Genomic DNA, 19,385 nt, shown 5'->3' on the forward strand with positions numbered 1-19,385 from the left:
AATTGAATATCTTTTGATCTAATGATCGAATTTTCACATACAATCGATGCAGACGATATTTTAAATTACGATGCAGACGATTCACATGCAGACGATATTTTAAGTTACGAAAACTCAATTTTCTCTAAATGAACATACTTTTCATTCCACAAATTTGGATTCATGACTCTCAAAATATAGAAGGTAGCCGCAATCTGGGAAATATATTTATTTTTTGCGTAATTCGCCAAAAACTCGGGAATTTTTTTAAGTGAATCAAAAAACATTTGAAAGCAATTTGAGAACAATCGATTCAGACGATATTTTAAATTACGATGCAGACGATTCACATGCAGACGATATTTTAAGCTACGAAAACTCAATTTTCTCTAAATAAACATACCTTTTATTCGACACATTTGGATTTATGACCCTCAAAATATAGAAGGTAGCCCGCAATCTGGAAAATATATTTATTTTTTGTGTAATTCGCCAAAAACTCGGGAATTTTTTAAGTGAATCAAAAAATGTTTGAAAGCAATTTTAAAATTCGTTTATACAAAGATAATTCCACGTAAAAAAAAACAACTTTTAATAATTATTTATTATATTTAATTATTTTTATTTCATAATAGTGATTAAAAATTTAAATTGGAAGCTATACAAATTTTTACATCATTTTAAAGAATGCAATTTTATAAGGCAAAATGCGACATTTGAGCAAAATCGATCGAATACTTCCTGAGAAATCGAATTTTAAAAAACATGTATACTAAAAGTCATTCTATTCTTTCTTCTTTTTTTTCGCATTGTAGACACACTAAAATTTTTAACAGAAAAACTGTTAAATAAAAATGTATTTGTCTCTTATTGTCAGCTACATAGTACATTTCCTCAAAACCCCTTAAACAGCAGAGTTATGGAGATTTAGTCGTTTCATATTATTGATCGCACTGCAACTTTTGAGGTACCAGCATGCCGATATGATTTTCATTCAATGCATCAACTCAGACATAAAAGCGATCGGTAGACATTTATATCATGAATTAATCAATAAGTCATCATTTTATGCTAATAAATAAAATTTATGGGGAGGAGGAGATGCAGGTGGAATCATTCTAAGAATCATTTTCCGTTTGCACGCATCATTAGCATATATAATAGATACTAATACAACATTTTAACAGTATTTTCATGGTATGGGTAGAATTATTCCTTATTTGGAATTGGAAGAAAATTTGAATTTTATTGCAAGGAAAACAGTATTTTTATTGTAAATGATGTGAATCGGTTTTATTATCATTTGATGTTAAATTATACGTGCAATTTATTTATCTCTTATGAATTAGTTTTAGCGGCGTTCAGATTTAAATAAATTTAATGATTTTGTTTCTTTCTTGCAGGTTTTTTACAATGAATCTATTCAGGTAATATTGATTTATTTGTGTTAAACTTATCAAATAGGATTTTTAATCTTACTGTATAAAAGAACACTAAAATAATGATATTCGAACTATAAAAAATAAATAATATATTGAGCAATAAATTACATTATCACCGCGTTTATATATATATATATATATATATATATATATATATATATATATATATATATATATATATATATATATATATATATATATATATATATATATATATATATATATATATAATAAAGGAATCATAAGGAATGCCCTGAATAAACAACAAAGTTTCGAAATTGAAATTGAACTTACGACCTAAAAAATTTTTTACTAAGTATTTTTTTTTTAAAGTTTAAACTACAAAGTTCATATTAATTACGATTTTATAAAGAGAAGAAAATCATTATCTTAAAGCGCTTACGCACAGCTTTCTGCTAAATGCTAACATTAATGGAAAAACTGTAAGACAACCAGTTTAATTTAAAAATGTCTAATACTTACTGGTGTATGATAAAAATATACTTTTCAATAAGATATGCTCTCCATCAATCTATGCAATTTCTTTTTCTGCATCGAATTTAATTAAGTCTTCAGAAAATGTTAAATTTCAAAAAGCGATTAATTTATTGTGGCCATTCTTGTTTTAAACCAAACGAATCATTTTTTATTGACAGAAATAATTTTGCAATAAAAGGTTCCTAATAAAGAATTTTTAAAAAAAAATTGTTCTCCTATCTTTTTAATAACCGTAAGAAATGTTTACAACATGAAATTTTTATCGTTGAAATAGAAGTCATAAGAGGTACTTTATATAGTAGAAAACCCAATTCAAGAAGAAAAATAGGAATTACCAGGGAGAAAAAAATTTGCTATTTTATTTTGGAACCTGGAAAAAAAAAACTTAGATAAAAATGTCTGTGGTTGTAATCCATCAACTTATGTAACTAGAATGCACCTAGTTTTTTTTTTCTCCCTTAATTGCATTTCTTAACAATCCAATGCTTATTAGTTTATATTTTGCAAAAAGTATTTAGAATTAATAGGCCGATACTTTCGAATTAACGTGCATTATTCTAATAATTATAAGCAATAACTTCCTGATAAAAAAAAAAAAAATAATTCTTTTAAACAAATTCTAAGAAATATAAATAGCCGAAACGTTTTAATTTCACGCAATCGCTGTATCAACCGCGCCCATGAGATTTACAAGACCATATAAATTAAAACTTTCAGCAGAACAGCAGAGATGCAAGTAAATAATAAACGCAAACCAATCTGCGCCAGGTACTAACAATTCTTACAACTCGATGGTATTAAAAAAGCCTTGGTGCAATTATAAAGAATAGGGTGGAGTGTGGTGCTATCAGACAAGCAGGGTGGAGTCCAACCTAACCTTAAATAATATTACACTCCAAGCAGTTAAAAAGAAAGATTAATAAAGGGGGAGTTAAAAAAAAAAGTACAATTGTCTGTTTTTGACAACTCCAAGATCGGTTATAAAAAGAGTAATATCATACGAAGTGTCAATTTGAAAACAGCTGTGTGGAATGACGCACATTATAAAGAAATTGAAAGGAAATTAAAAAATAGAAAATTCTGATGAGAAGTTATTAAAGGGTGAGTTAGACAAGTTATGTAACCTTTCTTCTGAAGAATGTAATCGCAAAGTGATACGGCTTCCCCCCCTCCATGAAATTCGTGCATGTACATTGAAAATATTTTTCCCTGCAAGATTGATCATCCAGCTTTCAGTGGACTGTTTTGGTTTTCATTATGTTCATTAATTTGTTGTCAATAAATGGTTTTTAATGATCAAAACTATGAAGTAAATGTGCATTAAAAGATTGTAATGTACTAACAATAAATATAAGTTACAGGGAATTTTTTGTAAAATTATCTAATGCTCCGAGAAAATTGTCAAATAATCCACTAATAAGGGTAAATTGCCGAATAATCTACTACATGTGGGAATTTTTGAATAATCCATTATCCGATCAAAACAAGATCAGTATAAATTTCATCTAATCCTTTTCGTAGCTAAGCATCAAAAGATAATTTGATACAGATTTTATTTTTGAGTTATGTCAATTAAGTTTTTCTTATGCCAATTAAGCAAAGGAATTGTCTGCACAACCCCAAAACAACTTACTAGTTTCTTCTTTCTAACCATTTTTTTTTTCTTCAAATTTTCTAAAAACATAGCATGATTTTTGTACTTGGGGGCGTTCAGAGCGCAAAGTTAAACCCCTTAATAAAAAATGGAAAAAAGTTTTTGCAAACAATACATGAAAATAGCGCTTTAGAGTTCTAAAAAGAATTTTATAAAAATTTCGGAAGGATGAAATTTGTCCAAATTGTTTATAAGCGAAACCCTTACCTTGGACGTCTGAGTTTTCCTTAATTTTAAGGCATCGAAAATATGCATAAAAATAAACTTTGGTTTTGCTTTAATGTTTTCCTTGTACTCATAAAAGTAGTAAATGTGTAAACACATGTAAATATCAAGCAAGAGATGAAATGTTTATCAAAAAAGCATGAAACGGTTTAGCAAAAATAAAAGATATATTATTGTACAGCGATGCAATAATTTTATACATACTTCAAAAAAATTGTCTTATAAATGGACATCAGAAAAGGTAAAAATGTAAAAAAGTATTTCTTCAAGTCTCTTATATTTAAATTTATTCAAAAATAAGAGTAGTTTCACTATTGTACAACAGCAAAACTACTGCTTTATGTCATACGTTTAAATATTAACAACAGTTGTTCACCAAAATTTAAAAATTAAATTTCTTTAGAAATTAATTGCATAATCTCTTAATTTTTTTAAAAAAAATCTAAATGCTTGTTTAAGTTAAATTTTGCAAGTAATTATTTCAGTAAAAAAGAATTTGATAAAAATAAAATTATAATTCATGAAAATTACAAAAATACAGAAATATGAAAATAATAAGACATAAAAACTATATTAAAAGAAAATATAAATGTTTTAAAATTTGAAAATAATTATAAAATATAAAAAGTAGTAAAGATAAATAGCTCAAACACAAAAATCATGATTGATATTAGTTTTTGTATGTATGAATGTGTGCATCGTTAAATATTTCTGATTAAAGTATACCTTTAGTTTTATTTATACAATAATTTCGCCATCGTAGTTGATAAACCGTAACTGTCGCGGTGCAATGACCTAGTTAATGGAGCCATTATGGAAAACACACTCGATTATGGACATTTATTACCAAGTCTCCAATCCATAAGTGTCAGAGATGATACATGATTCGACAACATTCAGTCTCTAATGATCCTTAATGACAGCAATTAAAAGTTTAAAAGATTGAAAAAACAAAAAAAAGTGCCTCAGAGACGGACATCGTTTAATACGATTACAACGCAGAATAAAAGAAGAAAACTTTATTGATCTAACGGGACAGATTTATCGAATGTTCTATTATTATTACTCTTTCTTTTCTTAAAAAATATTTATTGTTGAATTAATTATTTCTTGGAAGAAGTTAAAAGAGGTATTCGGATTAATCGGAGAGCGTTCGAAAAATGACAGCATGCGTGACTTGAGTTTCATCAGTGACGTTATGCATCGGATTTTCGAAGAAAAATAATCACGGAATTCTTAAATAAAGCTGAACTATTTTTACTTGATACTTAATAATTTATCATAGGACTGACTATATGTATTCTCATATGCCATGATAAAGCAGTGCTATTTTTCTTTATTAGTAACATTTTTGAGATAGAAATGAAAAATTAAAAAAATTATAGAATGCACCTCAAACTTAGATTAAATGAATATTATCGTTGTTTAAAGTGCAGCAGCACATATGATTTAAAAATATGCATTTTTTGCTTAATGTTAAAGCAAAGTAAAACAGTTTACTCATATTTTCTAAAAGCAGCTGTCGAAACTAAATTTCCAAATTTTTAACAAAAATTTTTGAAGAAACTTTATGCATGAAATGTTTATCATATTATTAAAAAGCTTCTTTAAAGATGCTAGATTTAATAGTAAGTTTTAAGGGCATAAAGAGCGAGATTTTAAATTTTTTTAGAGCGGCACAATAAATTAAAAGATAGAAATAATTAAAATTTTTCGACCGAATGACTAGCAAATTTAAACAATTTTTAGAATAAAATAAACAGACAGAATACTTTTTTAAAAAATCAGCTGCACTATTAAAAAAAAATTTAATTGAAAGGCAATATATTCCTTTAGAAAATATATGAATGCAAAATTTCTTATACTTTAAAAATCGAAGCCAACAATTTAAAATTTATGTCTTCATATTTTTCAATCCAGTTTATTTCAACACAGTATTTAATTAGAAATTGATTACTCTTATTATTTAAACTTGCTTCTTCTATTAATCAAATTTACTTATATTTATTTCCAGTTTTAGTTTGATTTCCTAGAAACTTAGCTCGTGACAGAAACCAAAGATGAAATTTGATGTTCGCAGGTTTGATATGAATTCTCCATTCTATATATTATATAATAATTAATATAAAACAACTAAAATTTCTTACACGATATTTATTTGAGTAATTAGTTTAATTCAGTTGCTTATTTTTAATAATATATATTAACAACAGAAAAATCTTTTCAAAATAATTCACTGCGATTTCACTCAATTCCCTTTTAATTTATAGCTAATCAAATAATTGTGTAACTACTAATGAATATAAAATTGTATATGCATTTAAAATTTAAATAAAATGCTATGAGAAATTGTGTGTTGCATTATTTATTGACATAAAAGGGTTAAATTAAAATTTATAGTTAATAAAAGCAAAGTTTAAAAATTTATAGAATATTTTTCAAAATACATTCAAATTTGAGCTTAAAAACTACACATTTTTTATGTCATGCTAACAGCTCTACTAATTGCAAATTTTTTAAAAAACTTTAAAAAAAATAAATAAATAAATAGAAAAGACTACATTGTTAAATATTGAATTTTTAAAGATAAATTGTAACTATTCTTACTTAAAGCTTGGTAAAAATAACAAATTCACACTTAGACCTCAGCTTTTAATTTAAAACATTGCTGACATAATACAAAATCTACAGACCAAATTTCAAAGAATTCTTTAATAAAATTTTTTTGTAACGTTTGTTGGTATAAAAAAATTCCAAAATTTAAGGAAATAAAAAAATTAATAATTCTAAAATTAATTTCTGAAAATAAATTTTATTTCTTTTAAATACATAATTTATTCAAATAAATAAAGGTTAAACTATTTAAAACAAAACAGCAAACATCTTAGTTTAATTAAAACAATAAACATTTAGTCTTAAGTTTTCTTCTGGTTTAGTATGTCAGCATACAAAAAAGTTACGATAACTTCATTTCAAAAAATCGAAGATCAAAATTTAAAAATGTTTGGGAGAACTAATGAACTGAAATTAAAACATGGATAATAATGAAAAGAGAAAAAAAAATCGAAATTGCCGATTTTATACCCCCAGGTCACGATACCCAAACAATTTTTTGGTTACTTATTCCAATATGCGATTTTTCGCTATACAAGAATTTTAATAGAAAATTTTATCAAAAATTTCGTGTTGTCTTACAACTCAGATTAAGAATGTTTACGTAACACTTAATTAATAAATTAAAATTTGTCTGAAGTAATTTAATCAGTTATTTAAGAAAGAAAAACAATATTACAATTAAATAAGACTTGACAACCACTTCTAATTCACGCTATTTGAAACTCTTTGATTGGTATCATAAGCACGTTGACAATTTATAAATTTAAAAAATAGACATTGAAACATCTTAGAAAATGGGAAATGATTTACTAGATTCGCAGAAATAATTCTCGCACAACACTAGCACGTAATATGATTTATTCAAATATTTCGATTTATTAGTAGTGCTTCTATTTATTTGTAGAATAAAATTTAAAAATAATAATCCAAGAAGAATAAAATGCGTGTATTACAAGTGGGCGAAAAAGTAGAATAAGAAAAAGTTGAAATGCTATAGAAAATATTAAAAAAAAAAAAAAAAATTAGATTATCATTGATATTTAGAGTTAGATAATTACTAACCAATTATTAGGTTAGATTATTATTGGTATAAATTGCTGACTGTTACACAAACCTTAGTTAATTCAGTGGGAAAAAAAGCTAAAAAATTAAGCTCCTAATACTTTGAAAACACAAATAAAAATTAATGTACCTATTTATTGATAAAAATTATTAATTAGGAAAAAACTACGTCCCACAAACGTTAAAGGCGATTTAATGAAACTATCTAAAAACAATTTGCTTTCAGTTCCCTTCAATAACATTTAGATTAAGATAAATTTGATAAACTAGGCAAATATTATGCATAATAACAAAATATCGAGACTTGAAAATAAAACTGTAGCAGTTTTAATGGTTTTGAATTCTTTGAACTAATGAAATAATAAGCTAGATGGCAGCACATTGACGAAAAGAAAATTTAGCCTGTTAAATTTTAATACAAGAGTTTCAGATTGTAAAGAGAATCGAAAATATATGTATCTGATAAAAATTACATTTATTGCACTTTTTAAATTCTGAAATATTTAAAGCGACATTAAGATTTAGAAAAATAAAATAAAAAATATTAAAAGTTCTCAGTTACTTATAAACAATTAATTAAACAAATGACTGTTAAATGAATGAATTTTCGGGTTGTAATAAATTTTTAAATATAGATAAAATTCTTTTTTTTTCTCCCTAGGTTCAATTTTCTATTGATAAACTAATCATATGATTTCAACTTTAAATACTAAAAATAGTGTGTATTACAGACACTAGGTGGCAGCACAAAAGCCTTTTAAAGAAATAAATTTGTTTCCAGAAAACTTATATGAATTCATGCTACGTTTGAGCTAACTTTTTAAAGCAGCGCTTAAATTAAATCAACTAATGCTTATACGATGATTTAACGCGTGAATTATCGCTGATTTGAATTCTAATATATTCCGGCGAATGTTATCCATGATTGACATAAAGGCAAAAGGAAATTAAAACAATATTTATCATATTGATTTCAATTAACATTGTATGTTACTTAAATATATAAGAAGACAATTAAGACAAAATAAATAAAACTTAACTTTCAGTTTTATTTAGTTTTAGTTGTACAATAAGTACAGACAATTCATTATGAATGAAACAGAAGACAAGAGCTTAGTTTTTGTTAGGAAAACTCACCAGTTCTTGACAAATGGTAAGAGAACTTGACAATCTTCAAGATATCGATGCATCACATATTACACAAATAAAAAATAAAAAACTGTCACTTTAACTTACTTCCAGATGAGTAATTTTCTCCAAACAAACAGCATCAAATGTTTAAAAATGAAATAAATACTAAACAGTTTTTAAGATTGATTATTGAGTTTCTCAAAAAAGAAAACTCAGGATTTTCTTTACAATAAAAAGCTATAAATTATACAGGCAAAAACATAAATAAAATAATAACATATTATTTTTAATATATAGAAGCTGAATAAATTGTAAAATGTTATAAGACAAAGGACGAAAAAAAATTGGGGTCACCTTCACCACATTAGGCATGCGGAACAAAAAAAAAAAAAACTATGTTGTACAGGGTGCTTTAAAATTTAAAAACAAAATTACAATATTTGAACAGATAATTGAAAGATAACTCTGTATATAGGTAATATGTAACAAAAAAAAAGAAGAGCTAAAAATTAAAACTAATTAAATAAAAAATTTAAATACATATTTGTAAATTATTCAGAAAATCAAAATTTTGATGACTTTTTTCCTATGAATAATATATTTCCTTTCAAAACAAAATCTAAATAAAAATGTTTCGAAAAAAAAAGTTATCATGCATTAGGAAATCATATTTATCAGAACTTAAACAGCACCCTATACACTGATTTTGTTAGTAATTGGTTAATTTGAGTTATTATATGTTAGTAGAAAGCATGCATTCATGCAGTTAATATTCACACACACATACATTCATACACTGGAAGGAGAGAACATTTTTCCCAAACATAAAAAAAGAAAGAAATGAATACAGCAGGCTCAAGCCACCCCTATTAAATAAATACAAGAGGAATTATCTGTAATGTAATCGAATGAACAACAATAAATTAAAAGTACATCAATGAGTAAAAAAGAAACTGAATTTCAGAGTTTCCCTACAAAAAGTACAATTTAAGAAGAAAAAATATGTGCAAAATATATTTGAAAACTTAAATTAAAATATAATTTATAATAATAATTTTATAAAAAATTAAAACGACTGAATAATGCCCATTATTCTCCTAGAGAAAAAAATTGGCTAAATTGTTAATTTAAAATGAATTTAGGGAAACTTATTCAATGAAGTTAATATTACTAGATGGCGCCACTAGCAGAAAGATCAATTTGCTCCACGAAATTTTAAAATAGGAATGTTATGGAAAGAGGAAAGAAAAAAAAACGAATTCTCAAATTTTCGTTAATATTTTTCAATGCCTTTAGATATGAATGAAACTAATCCGTCAAAAATATTTGATTAGAAAGTTTAAAAAAATAAAAATAATTTAAAAAGCTGGAAGGTTTATTTTTGCTCTAGAGTGCTTAATAATATATAATTTTTTTTTAAATTTGAGACATGGACAAGGATGCTTGTACACTTTACTAAAGTATAACTACATTAACTTAATAATAATGTTTTGTTTAATCTAACAAAATAAGTATTTTTTAAACTGCTTTCTGTATTTTCCATTTCAAAGATGGGTATCAAAATGTGCACATTTCTGCAAAGATCCCCCTCCTTCTCTTAATAATAAATATTTTGAGTCACTTTCTTTTTCTTTGATATAAAAGTAGTGTAAGCTTTTGTTTAATTGTTTCACATCTACTGTAAACATTATAATTGATTATAGGAAATTATATCAAATGTTGCCCCCTACATATGGGGTAATTATTGATCACTGGGGTAATTCCTGATCATTGTCATTTCTTCTTATAAATAGTATATAAAATAGCTTATAAATAGCTAATTGTCTTTTCTTAAATAACAGTTCATGTTTATTAAGTGGAACAACTATAAAATATATTTTAACCGTTATCACAAAATTTGTTTTTAACTGTATTCAAGACTGTATTCTGATTTGCACCATTTCCGGTTTGTAGTACCTTGCTTCTATCTTAATTTTATGTGTGTACATTGTTAGAATAATTTTTAAGTTTATAAATTAGCCTAGAATAAATATGGTGAGAAAATATAAGCCTAAAAAGGATACTAAGCTTCTAGAAAACAAAATTAGTGAATTTCTTTTAATGATTGAAAATTTCAGTGAGAGAGCTGTTGACATACCTTACTTAACTTTACACTTTCCCTTAATCAAGTTAAAAAATCCAGCAAAAGTAACCCATGTGGGAACTCTTATATTTCAGAAGAACATGAGAATGAGTTGGCTGATTGCCTAAAATGTATGGCACGATGCAAAGATTTTTGAAAATTTAAAGTGCTAATCATTCTTTTTGCTTTTAAATAAATCGTTTTATTAGCTGCTTAAACATATCTTTTTGGTTTATTTGTTTGATCTTGATGTCTTATTTGTTAATTACTGTTATATAATTATTTTTAAACATCCCCTTTACAATAAAAACTGGTGATCAGTAATTACCCCAGAAGTGATCAGGAATTACCCCAGAAATGATCAAGACCTGGGGTAATTCTAGATCACTAAAAAATTAAAATATTTTAAATTCTAATTAGATTTTCAAACCAAAGAAGGTGGCATAGGACTCATCTCATATAGCCTCAAACTTCCAGTAAATATTAAAATTCAATTTTGAATAGTTTTTTCACAAAATAGATGTTAGCATTTTTTGATCAGGAATTACCCCAGGTCACCCTACTTTTACTTAAAAAAATTCTTCTGACAAAAATTACTTTTATTTAAGTTAAAATTTTATATTTCCTTGTCTTCAGTAAAATGTTAATGATGCAGTATCATAAAGCACATTAACTAATATCTCTCTTTTTCTTCAAAATGTAATAACCATTATAATAGGATTTTTTTTTTTCAATGCACTCTTTTAATCTACATCAAAGATTTCTTAAAATTGAGCTGAAATAATCAAGTGCAAAAATGCCTTCCTTCTCTTTTTCTTTTTAACTCAAGAGTAAAGCCAAGCCTTGCATAAGTGTAAACTTATTAAAGTATTCACACTCAACAATCAAGGTGCTATTTAATATTTACCAGCTCGTATATATTTATATTAGTTTAATCAAATAAAAAGAATTCGATGCTTAACATCATTTAATTGGTGAAACCTTAAACACTTATGGTTGGTCGGTTGGTTCTAATGCCACTTGCCACACGTGCAAGCCTACTTGGAGAAATTAAAGGCAAAGTGTGGGTTTCTTGTTTCTCAGTGGCGCCATCTATGCCCAAGTTTAAACACTTATAAAGTATTCATAAAAAGTTACTAATTGTTTTAAAATTTATTAAAAAATCTCTGTGTACATCTAGTAAAAGAAGTTTTTAAATATTTAAAAAAAATAAAAAAAATGGGAGTAAAATTAAAAATTATACCCTTCTTCTATTATGATTGAATTCTGATGGTAAGAGTTACAATCTCAACATATAAAATAATTAATGAATAAAAATTATTTAAAGAATTCCAGAAGATGTACTTTTTATGCAATTCATTAAACAACATCACTAAAAATGCAATTCAAAGAGAGTAGAAGTTCAAGCATATATGTTAAACAATAACAAGACACATATACTAAAGGGTAGAAATGGTTAGGTTATGAACATGCGAAGGGAAAAGGATTTTGTGCAATGTTTCAGTTTGTAATTGTTTCTTTTTTTACTGTTTTTTTTTTCTCACCTGGTTTGGCAGCATCTGACTGTGTGGGGGTGGGGGCTGCGGGTGAGGGGACGGCTGCGACACCGGCTGCTGTGGTGGCGAGGGCCTCATGTGAGAATTCTGCGGAAGGGAGAAAGCAGGGTTTGTTTTTTGAAGGGCTGGCAGCAGCTACACATTCACTATGCAGCATTACATACTACATAAACACTACAAATGAGGTGGCATTCCTTCTGCATTCAAATCATAGTGTTCCTTAACAACAGGCTTTGAATCCAAACCAATTTTTATGAATAGTTTATTTAAAATTTGACCTTATCGAAACAGGTTTTTAGCTTTTATAAGGAATTTTTTTTTTTAATTACAAAGAAATTTTTTTATAAGTACCCCCAAAATTCACTCAAGTCTTTTAACACTAGATTGCACAAGGAAGTCATTTTGACTGCTTGTTAACAGCTTTTTCATTAGCGAAAAATGTACCAATAATAATGCATAAATTTTTTTATTGTAATTATTTACTAATAACTTGTTACAGAGCTGTAAATAATATAAAAAAAATATTGAAAATTAATTAAACAAATTTCTTTACACATTAGTTATTCCTTCACAATACAGTCAATTTGACTGCTTTTGGGCAATATAGGTATATACTATGTTTCAGTCTTTCTAGTGTTAATGGTTAAAAAATTCTTCTCAAGTTCCAAAACAGCAAAGAAATTCTACATAAGTTCTTTGAAAACCAAAAAATTTTACTCAAATTTTTTAAGGGTAAAGAAACTCTAGACAAGTTCTTTGATGACAAATAAATTCTACACAAGTCCATCAAGGGTAAAGAAACTTTAGACAAGCGCTTCAATGGCAAAGTAATTCTATACAAATCCGTTAAGGGTAAAGAAATTCTGGAGAAGTTCTTTGATGGCAAAGAAATTCTACACTAACCCTTTAAGGGTAAAGAAACTCAAGACAAGTTCATCAATGGCAAAGAAATTCTACATAAATCCTTTACGAACAAAGAAGTTCTGAGCAAGTTCTTCAACAGCATTAAAATTCCACACAAATCTTTAAACGACAAATGAATTCTTGAAAAATTCTTTTTTGTCAAAGAAATGCTTTACAAGTCATAATGGGTAAGTAATTCTATACAAATCGTTTAATGGAAAAGAAATTCTACACAAGTCATTCTAATGGCAAGAAATTTCTGCATAAGCTCTCATGGAGAAAAATATTTGTTTTTTTTTCTGTGGTAAGAAAACCTATAGAGGTGGTTCTTACACCAAGGCCAAAAAAATTTTACATGAATTTTTCATGAGAAAACAAATTCAAGTAGTGTTTTTCACAGGCAAAATCTATACAAAAGTTACAACACATCTAAACAGACAATGAATTTGAAAGTCATCTGAAAATCAAAGAGTGATCAATTTAGAAAAATCTCTTTATTTACAAAGAAACAAGCAAAATTTTGCTAATAAGAAAATATTTTATCAAAATTCTAAACCTTAAAATAATTGTAAAATATGTTGCAAGGATTCCTTAGGAATGAAACTATGCCTGCTTACTCAAAACGAACTTTCAAATCTTATGGCCCAAAAAAACTTATCTTTCACAAAGTTTCATCTTGAAAAATGTTCTAAAACAGGAATCTAAATGACCCATAATTATCCATAAAAAAAATCATAGACAGAATTTCTGATAAACATCCATTGATAGTGTCAAGTATATGATGGAACACATAAAGTTTTTAAGTGTAGCAGACACCTTGACAAAATGAAAAATAGGAAATTTGATCAAATATTTGAGCCTGTGGTTCGTATGATATAAGACACACGATTTAAACATTCCAAAAACCAAACAATATGGACACTTGAGCCAAAATTAAAACTTATGATATTAGAGTTTAGTTGAAAGATGATGTTTCTAAAATCGCAACATTACTAATAAGAATCATATATAGGGGGCACCGTAAAAATAAAAAAAGTAAACATATTAGGAGTGGCAAGTTAATATTTAGGCAAGGAATTGCTTCTGAGATAGGGTAGACTGAAAATCCCAAAATCCGTTTATAGCCAGAGGAAACAGAAGTTCAAAAGCGCTTATCAGAAACAGTTAAGTTTCGTCGAGCAATCAAACTAGCTCAAGTGCTGTTAATTCTGATTTCGAAATAGTTCATAAAATTTTGATACAGTATTTTTTTCCCTCTCTCTCTTAAATATCAATTTGGGACTCCTAATATCCATACTTTTTCATTTTATTATTGACAAGGATTTAAAAAAAAAAAAAAAAAAAAATATTTAGCCTTTCAGAACCGTGATTGTGCAGAAACAAAATCCTGGATTATCAATTTTTTTTATAACTTTATTAAAACTGAATATATTAACAAAATATAACATCATAATAAGAGTAGGCTTTTACTAATAAATAAATTTAATATGTCCCAAAGTAGCCACAGAGGTGCAAACGCTCATGGAAATTGGGCTGCAAATTTTCGACTTTTAATCTACCCCATTCCCGCTGGAAAGATATAAGAGAGTCCAAACTATAGTGTAGTTTAATGCAAACCCAAGACTCCAAAATGGAGTGTACACTGCAATCTATGGGATAGATATCAGGCAAGTAGGATGGATGTTCTTCAGATAATATCATGTCCGGTGCACCACTTCTGTCTTTTTGGCCTCCAGGGCTGATACAGAGTCTCCCAGTTTATGTTGCTGATTAGCTTTTTTGTAAATTGGTTACACTTTTTAATTTATTTTAACTCCCTCATCCACAAGAACCTGAGGGGTTTTGCTCCTTGTTCAAATTCCACCACCAAGGACTTTGGCAAAATTTTTGAAGGTGCTTGGAGTGCCCATAGACTAGATCCTATTGTCCTAGGAGTAATGGATGGTGAAGAGGAATCTTTCTCAACACTGAATTGCAGCCTGTTGCTGAAAATTTCTATATGTGTTTGCAACTCTGTGTCACTGTGAAAGGAGGCCACTCTCAAACCAATTTATTTATTTGTTAATAAAACTATACTCTAAATACTAATATATTTATTTTAAATAAAATTATATTTAAAATTGCTGTTTCAATTTTTTCTTCTTTTCGCTGCACCCATTATTGGTGGTCGCACAATTCTCTCTTAATTGCCCACACTATCATAAATGAAACGATTCTTTCCGACTCAAGCAGGCTAAAGATCACAATAAAGTGATTTCAATATGGGACTCTCTCATTACATATGACATTAGTACATATAAACTCATAGTTTACAAGCCTGGGGAAGTACTTTTTTCTCCATCTGCCAGTTCTGGAAAGTTTAAAGTCAGTGATTGTGAAATACCCCATACTTCGGAAAACCAGAACATGCAGTTTTTTTTTTTTAAATGAGATGGATATTTGCTGTGACATTTCCTAAAGGAAAACTGATAAACTGTGTCTAAATCTAAACATGCAAAAAAACTCAGATATCTACCTAGGTGTTAAAGTAGGAGTGCATATAAGGGTATAAAACAAACAATGTAGCTGACAGTGTACTTTATCTAAACTAAACCCACTTAAAAGTGTTCCTAATTGAATGATGGGAAGGTAAGAACTAAATTTAAATGAATAAGATATGCCACCTCATTTTAAAGACTCTACAGAATACAGAGGCAGAAAAGATTTAGCACTGCAGAGTCAGCCACAAAGAGCAACATTTGCTACATGAAAAATAACATGCACAACAGAAAAACTAGATAAAGAGAAGTCTAAGAATAAGATTTTATGTAAATGTTTGTCAGTTATGTTTTTAGTTGTTCTATGTCGTATAGGTAGATAGAGTAAAAATAATATATTAAAAGTTAAGTTTTTCCTACATTTAAATAACTCTCTAAATTGCTAAGATTAATTAAAATCAAAAGAAAAATGTTTGTGCTTTTTGGTTCATTTGTTTATAATTAAGATTTTAAATATACAGACGCACATAAAATTTTATCTTGCCAGAATGCATATAAGTCTAAATATTCTAGATGAATATAATTAAAAATATTCAAATCACAACTAGCTAAATATTAAACTATGATAATATTTTAAAATACCAAAAGAATTGTCTTTGTCTGGAAGAATAAAAATTTTCAATGAAAATTCAATGATAAAATTTCAATTTCAAATAAATCGTGAATTCTGAGACAAATAGCCAACTTTTTGATTAAGTTGGTTTCAATAAAACAAATAAACTAACTTATTTATGGAGAAAATTAAAAATATGTTTAAATTTAATTGTTCAGACAATTAACACATTATGATGTGAATATAGAAATAAAAATTAACCAGCATTGAACATAGGCATTGCATACTTTAAATAAATATAATTGTCTGAAAACTGTCTTGTGGCCTAAAAATTATTAACTTATAATGTATATTCACTAATTCATTTAAAACTGTTTTACTGCCACACTGTTCACATTAGAAAAAGAGTGATGTATAGTAAGGTCGGGTAAAAAATCGAAACCAATTGGTTCAGCAATGTGTTACATATAATTAATCAACAAAAGGAAAGCAAAAACAATGTGCCATACAAAGCGGAGTATTTTTCTTTTTTAAAAAAAAGATCAATTGTAGCTTATGGTATGATGAAAAATAAAAACCATTTATCATTTAAAATGTTAAACAAAATATTTGAGAAAGAGAATTTATATATATAATAATAAATATATACCATTTAAAATGTTAACTATAACATAACTGACAAATACTTACAAGGGTAAGGAAATATGAAAAGCTTTCTTTCACACCACACTAACTATGTAAAAAATACTATTCTAAGTGTAAGCAAATAAAGCAGTTGTTTTAAGTTTGGCAAAATCTCAAACTCTTTCAAAATAATATCCAAATTTGAAGTATCTTCTAAAGCTTAATACTGCTAAAACTATAATAATGTCCTTTCTTTTTTTTTAATATTGCTTTCTCTTCTTTTTTATTCAAAAAAAAGTGAATCAAAACTAACGTTTACAATTGTTTCACTATTTTAATCCAGATGGCGACACTTCAACTTATTTCTTCAGTATGTTGTTTCAAAATAGATGGCAGCACTACAACTATTGAAGCGCAAGAACTCAATTAAGAACTTTAGTTTCCTAAAGCTGCGTGTAGATGGCAGCACCAAAATTGCGTAAACCTTTATTACAAATTTGTACTTTTGAGACAAATTATTAGACGGATGGATGAGACATTCATTAACATATGTGGTGTGGTTAATCAATACTAGAAAGAAAAAAAAAAATAGTGTTTGTTTTTTCAACTTACAGGAAAGAAGCCCGCTGGAGCCATGGGACCACCAGGCATACCATCATTTGGCGGTATTTGACCTAGCGGACTTGGCGCCGTAGGATTCTAAAAGAAAAAACATAGTTGTTAATTACAAGGAACATACATAATTATAACTAAGCTGAGAAACCAGAATATCGATTATGGTGAGAAGTGCTTTGGAAAATAATTTGAATGATTTACCAAACCAGAGTAGGCTGGTTTAAGACAAAAACTGAGAAAAAAAACCTTTAAAAATATTTAAATTCCTATTCTTTACAAAAATACTTCAAGTTTCAAAGCAAACGAATGAAAAAATAGTACATTTTTTCATGAAAATAATCTTGGGTTTAATTGTTAATGTGAGTGTGTGTTACTTTATATAAATTTATATTATGTGATATAAATTCAAAGTTAAGTCTTATTGTTTCTAAAAATTCTTAAAATAAAACAGACCGCCAACGACACCATGTTTTTTATAGTTTTCAAAAATATTTAAAAATTCAATCGTAGATAAAGTTCAACTCAAAAGTTACGACGTCTTTTAATTTTGTTAAATAATAATACATTATGCTCGCTGTCCCATCAAAAGCATAAATGGGAAGGAAGCGGTTTACTGAATTTTTATTTAAATTTTCAGCTTTATTTTAGAATTTTTTTCTGTTAGTTTGAACAATTGCAAGTATGTAGCATGCTTTTATTAATGATTCTCAAATACAATGCTTTGATAAAGAGAGCAAAATTCAAATATTGAAAAATATTCAAAATTCATTTAAATTTTGGAATATCATCATTATTTTAATTAATGCTGCATATTTTATGAGTTTAAGTTATCCATAAAGCTCATTGCGTTAAAATGAATCGCAAAAAACAAAAAAGTTTATTCTTTATTTATTATATCATTAATACTAAAACATACCTTTACTTCACTATTATAAATATGCAAACACAGAGAGAGGGAGGGAGAAAGAGCAGCCCATTTGACATTTTTAGATATTTTCATCATTTTGACACATTTTTAATTGAAAAAATATATTGCTTTCGATATTTTATGTTCCTTTAATTTAAACGTTATAATTTGTATTCAATTGAGTGGAAGAAAAAAAAAAAAAACAGAATCATTTTATTACGTAAACTGATACAAATGCCATTAATCGAATACTGCAAATTAATGACATTAAATAATGCTATACCTGACAAAGGGGTACTCATTCTTACACATACATTACTAATAGAACATTTTAATATTAAATTTTTATTTGTACGCTAAATTGAAATGTAAAGTGATGTATAAGCACATTCTTAGTCTTCAGATATTGCTTTTTATCATGTAAGCATGTTTCTGGAAGGATGGAAGAGATTTTTAATGGTTTATTAATAATAATAGAAGATTAATAGATAATAGTTAAACAAAATAGTACAGTTTTAATGATTATACTTTATAGTAGCTTAATTTCTTGCTATATTGATTATATTACTTAACTTTTTATTCAAAATTTAAAAATAAATCAGTTTTAAATTTTAAAAAAAGCCTAATTTAAACACAAAAATGTTTTTCTTTTATTTATTAAAAAAAACATAGAATTACAAACAACAAAATAACTTAAAAGCGGCTGTCGATAAAGTACGAAAGGAAACAATATTAGATTCTCGACTTTCTCTCTCATAGCATAGAACAAAATCCGCAGTGGGTGTGATCTCGATGACTGGAATAGCCGACAGATATTTGGCGCGCTTTTTCGATTACTAAGGCAAAGACACGCGTGGTTTGAATGAAAGTTGTGCATTACTTACTATTAGTGAAAATTTTATTTATAGGATGCTTTTTTTTAAATTATAATTCATAAATATCATTCATAATAAGGACTGTT

At 27.1% G+C, this 19,385-nt stretch overlaps 1 protein-coding gene and 1 long non-coding RNA gene across 5 annotated transcripts in view; one reads left to right on the plus strand and one right to left on the minus strand.

Moving 5' to 3' along the window:
• LOC107445774 (uncharacterized) overlaps nt 1–5,947 on the plus strand; it is a 57,193-nt gene extending 51,246 nt beyond the window's left edge. The window contains exons 4-5 of the long non-coding RNA XR_006225810.3: nt 1,383–1,406; nt 5,813–5,947. This is a non-coding gene — a long non-coding RNA (uncharacterized LOC107445774). The remainder of the gene's footprint in view (nt 1–1,382; nt 1,407–5,812) is intronic.
• Nucleotides 1–19,385, minus strand: part of Ssdp (Sequence-specific single-stranded DNA-binding protein) — a 264,699-nt gene that overhangs the window by 122,392 nt on the left and 122,922 nt on the right. For 2 of the 4 annotated variants that reach the window (XM_016060249.4, XM_016060248.4), the window contains exons 6-7: nt 17,515–17,601; nt 12,274–12,372 (exon numbers count right to left, since the gene is read on the minus strand). In XM_016060249.4, coding sequence (XP_015915735.1) covers nt 12,274–12,372; nt 17,515–17,601 — 186 coding nt within the window. The remainder of the gene's footprint in view (nt 1–12,273; nt 12,373–17,514; nt 17,602–19,385) is intronic. The other 2 variants (XM_071184737.2, XM_016060250.4) reach the window with 1 other exon arrangement.

Source organism: Parasteatoda tepidariorum, chromosome 5, assembly GCF_982258835.1.
Source record: "Parasteatoda tepidariorum strain Cologne lab strain chromosome 5, Ptep-v5.0, whole genome shotgun sequence".
NCBI classification, from domain to species: Eukaryota; Metazoa; Arthropoda; class Arachnida; order Araneae; family Theridiidae; genus Parasteatoda; species Parasteatoda tepidariorum.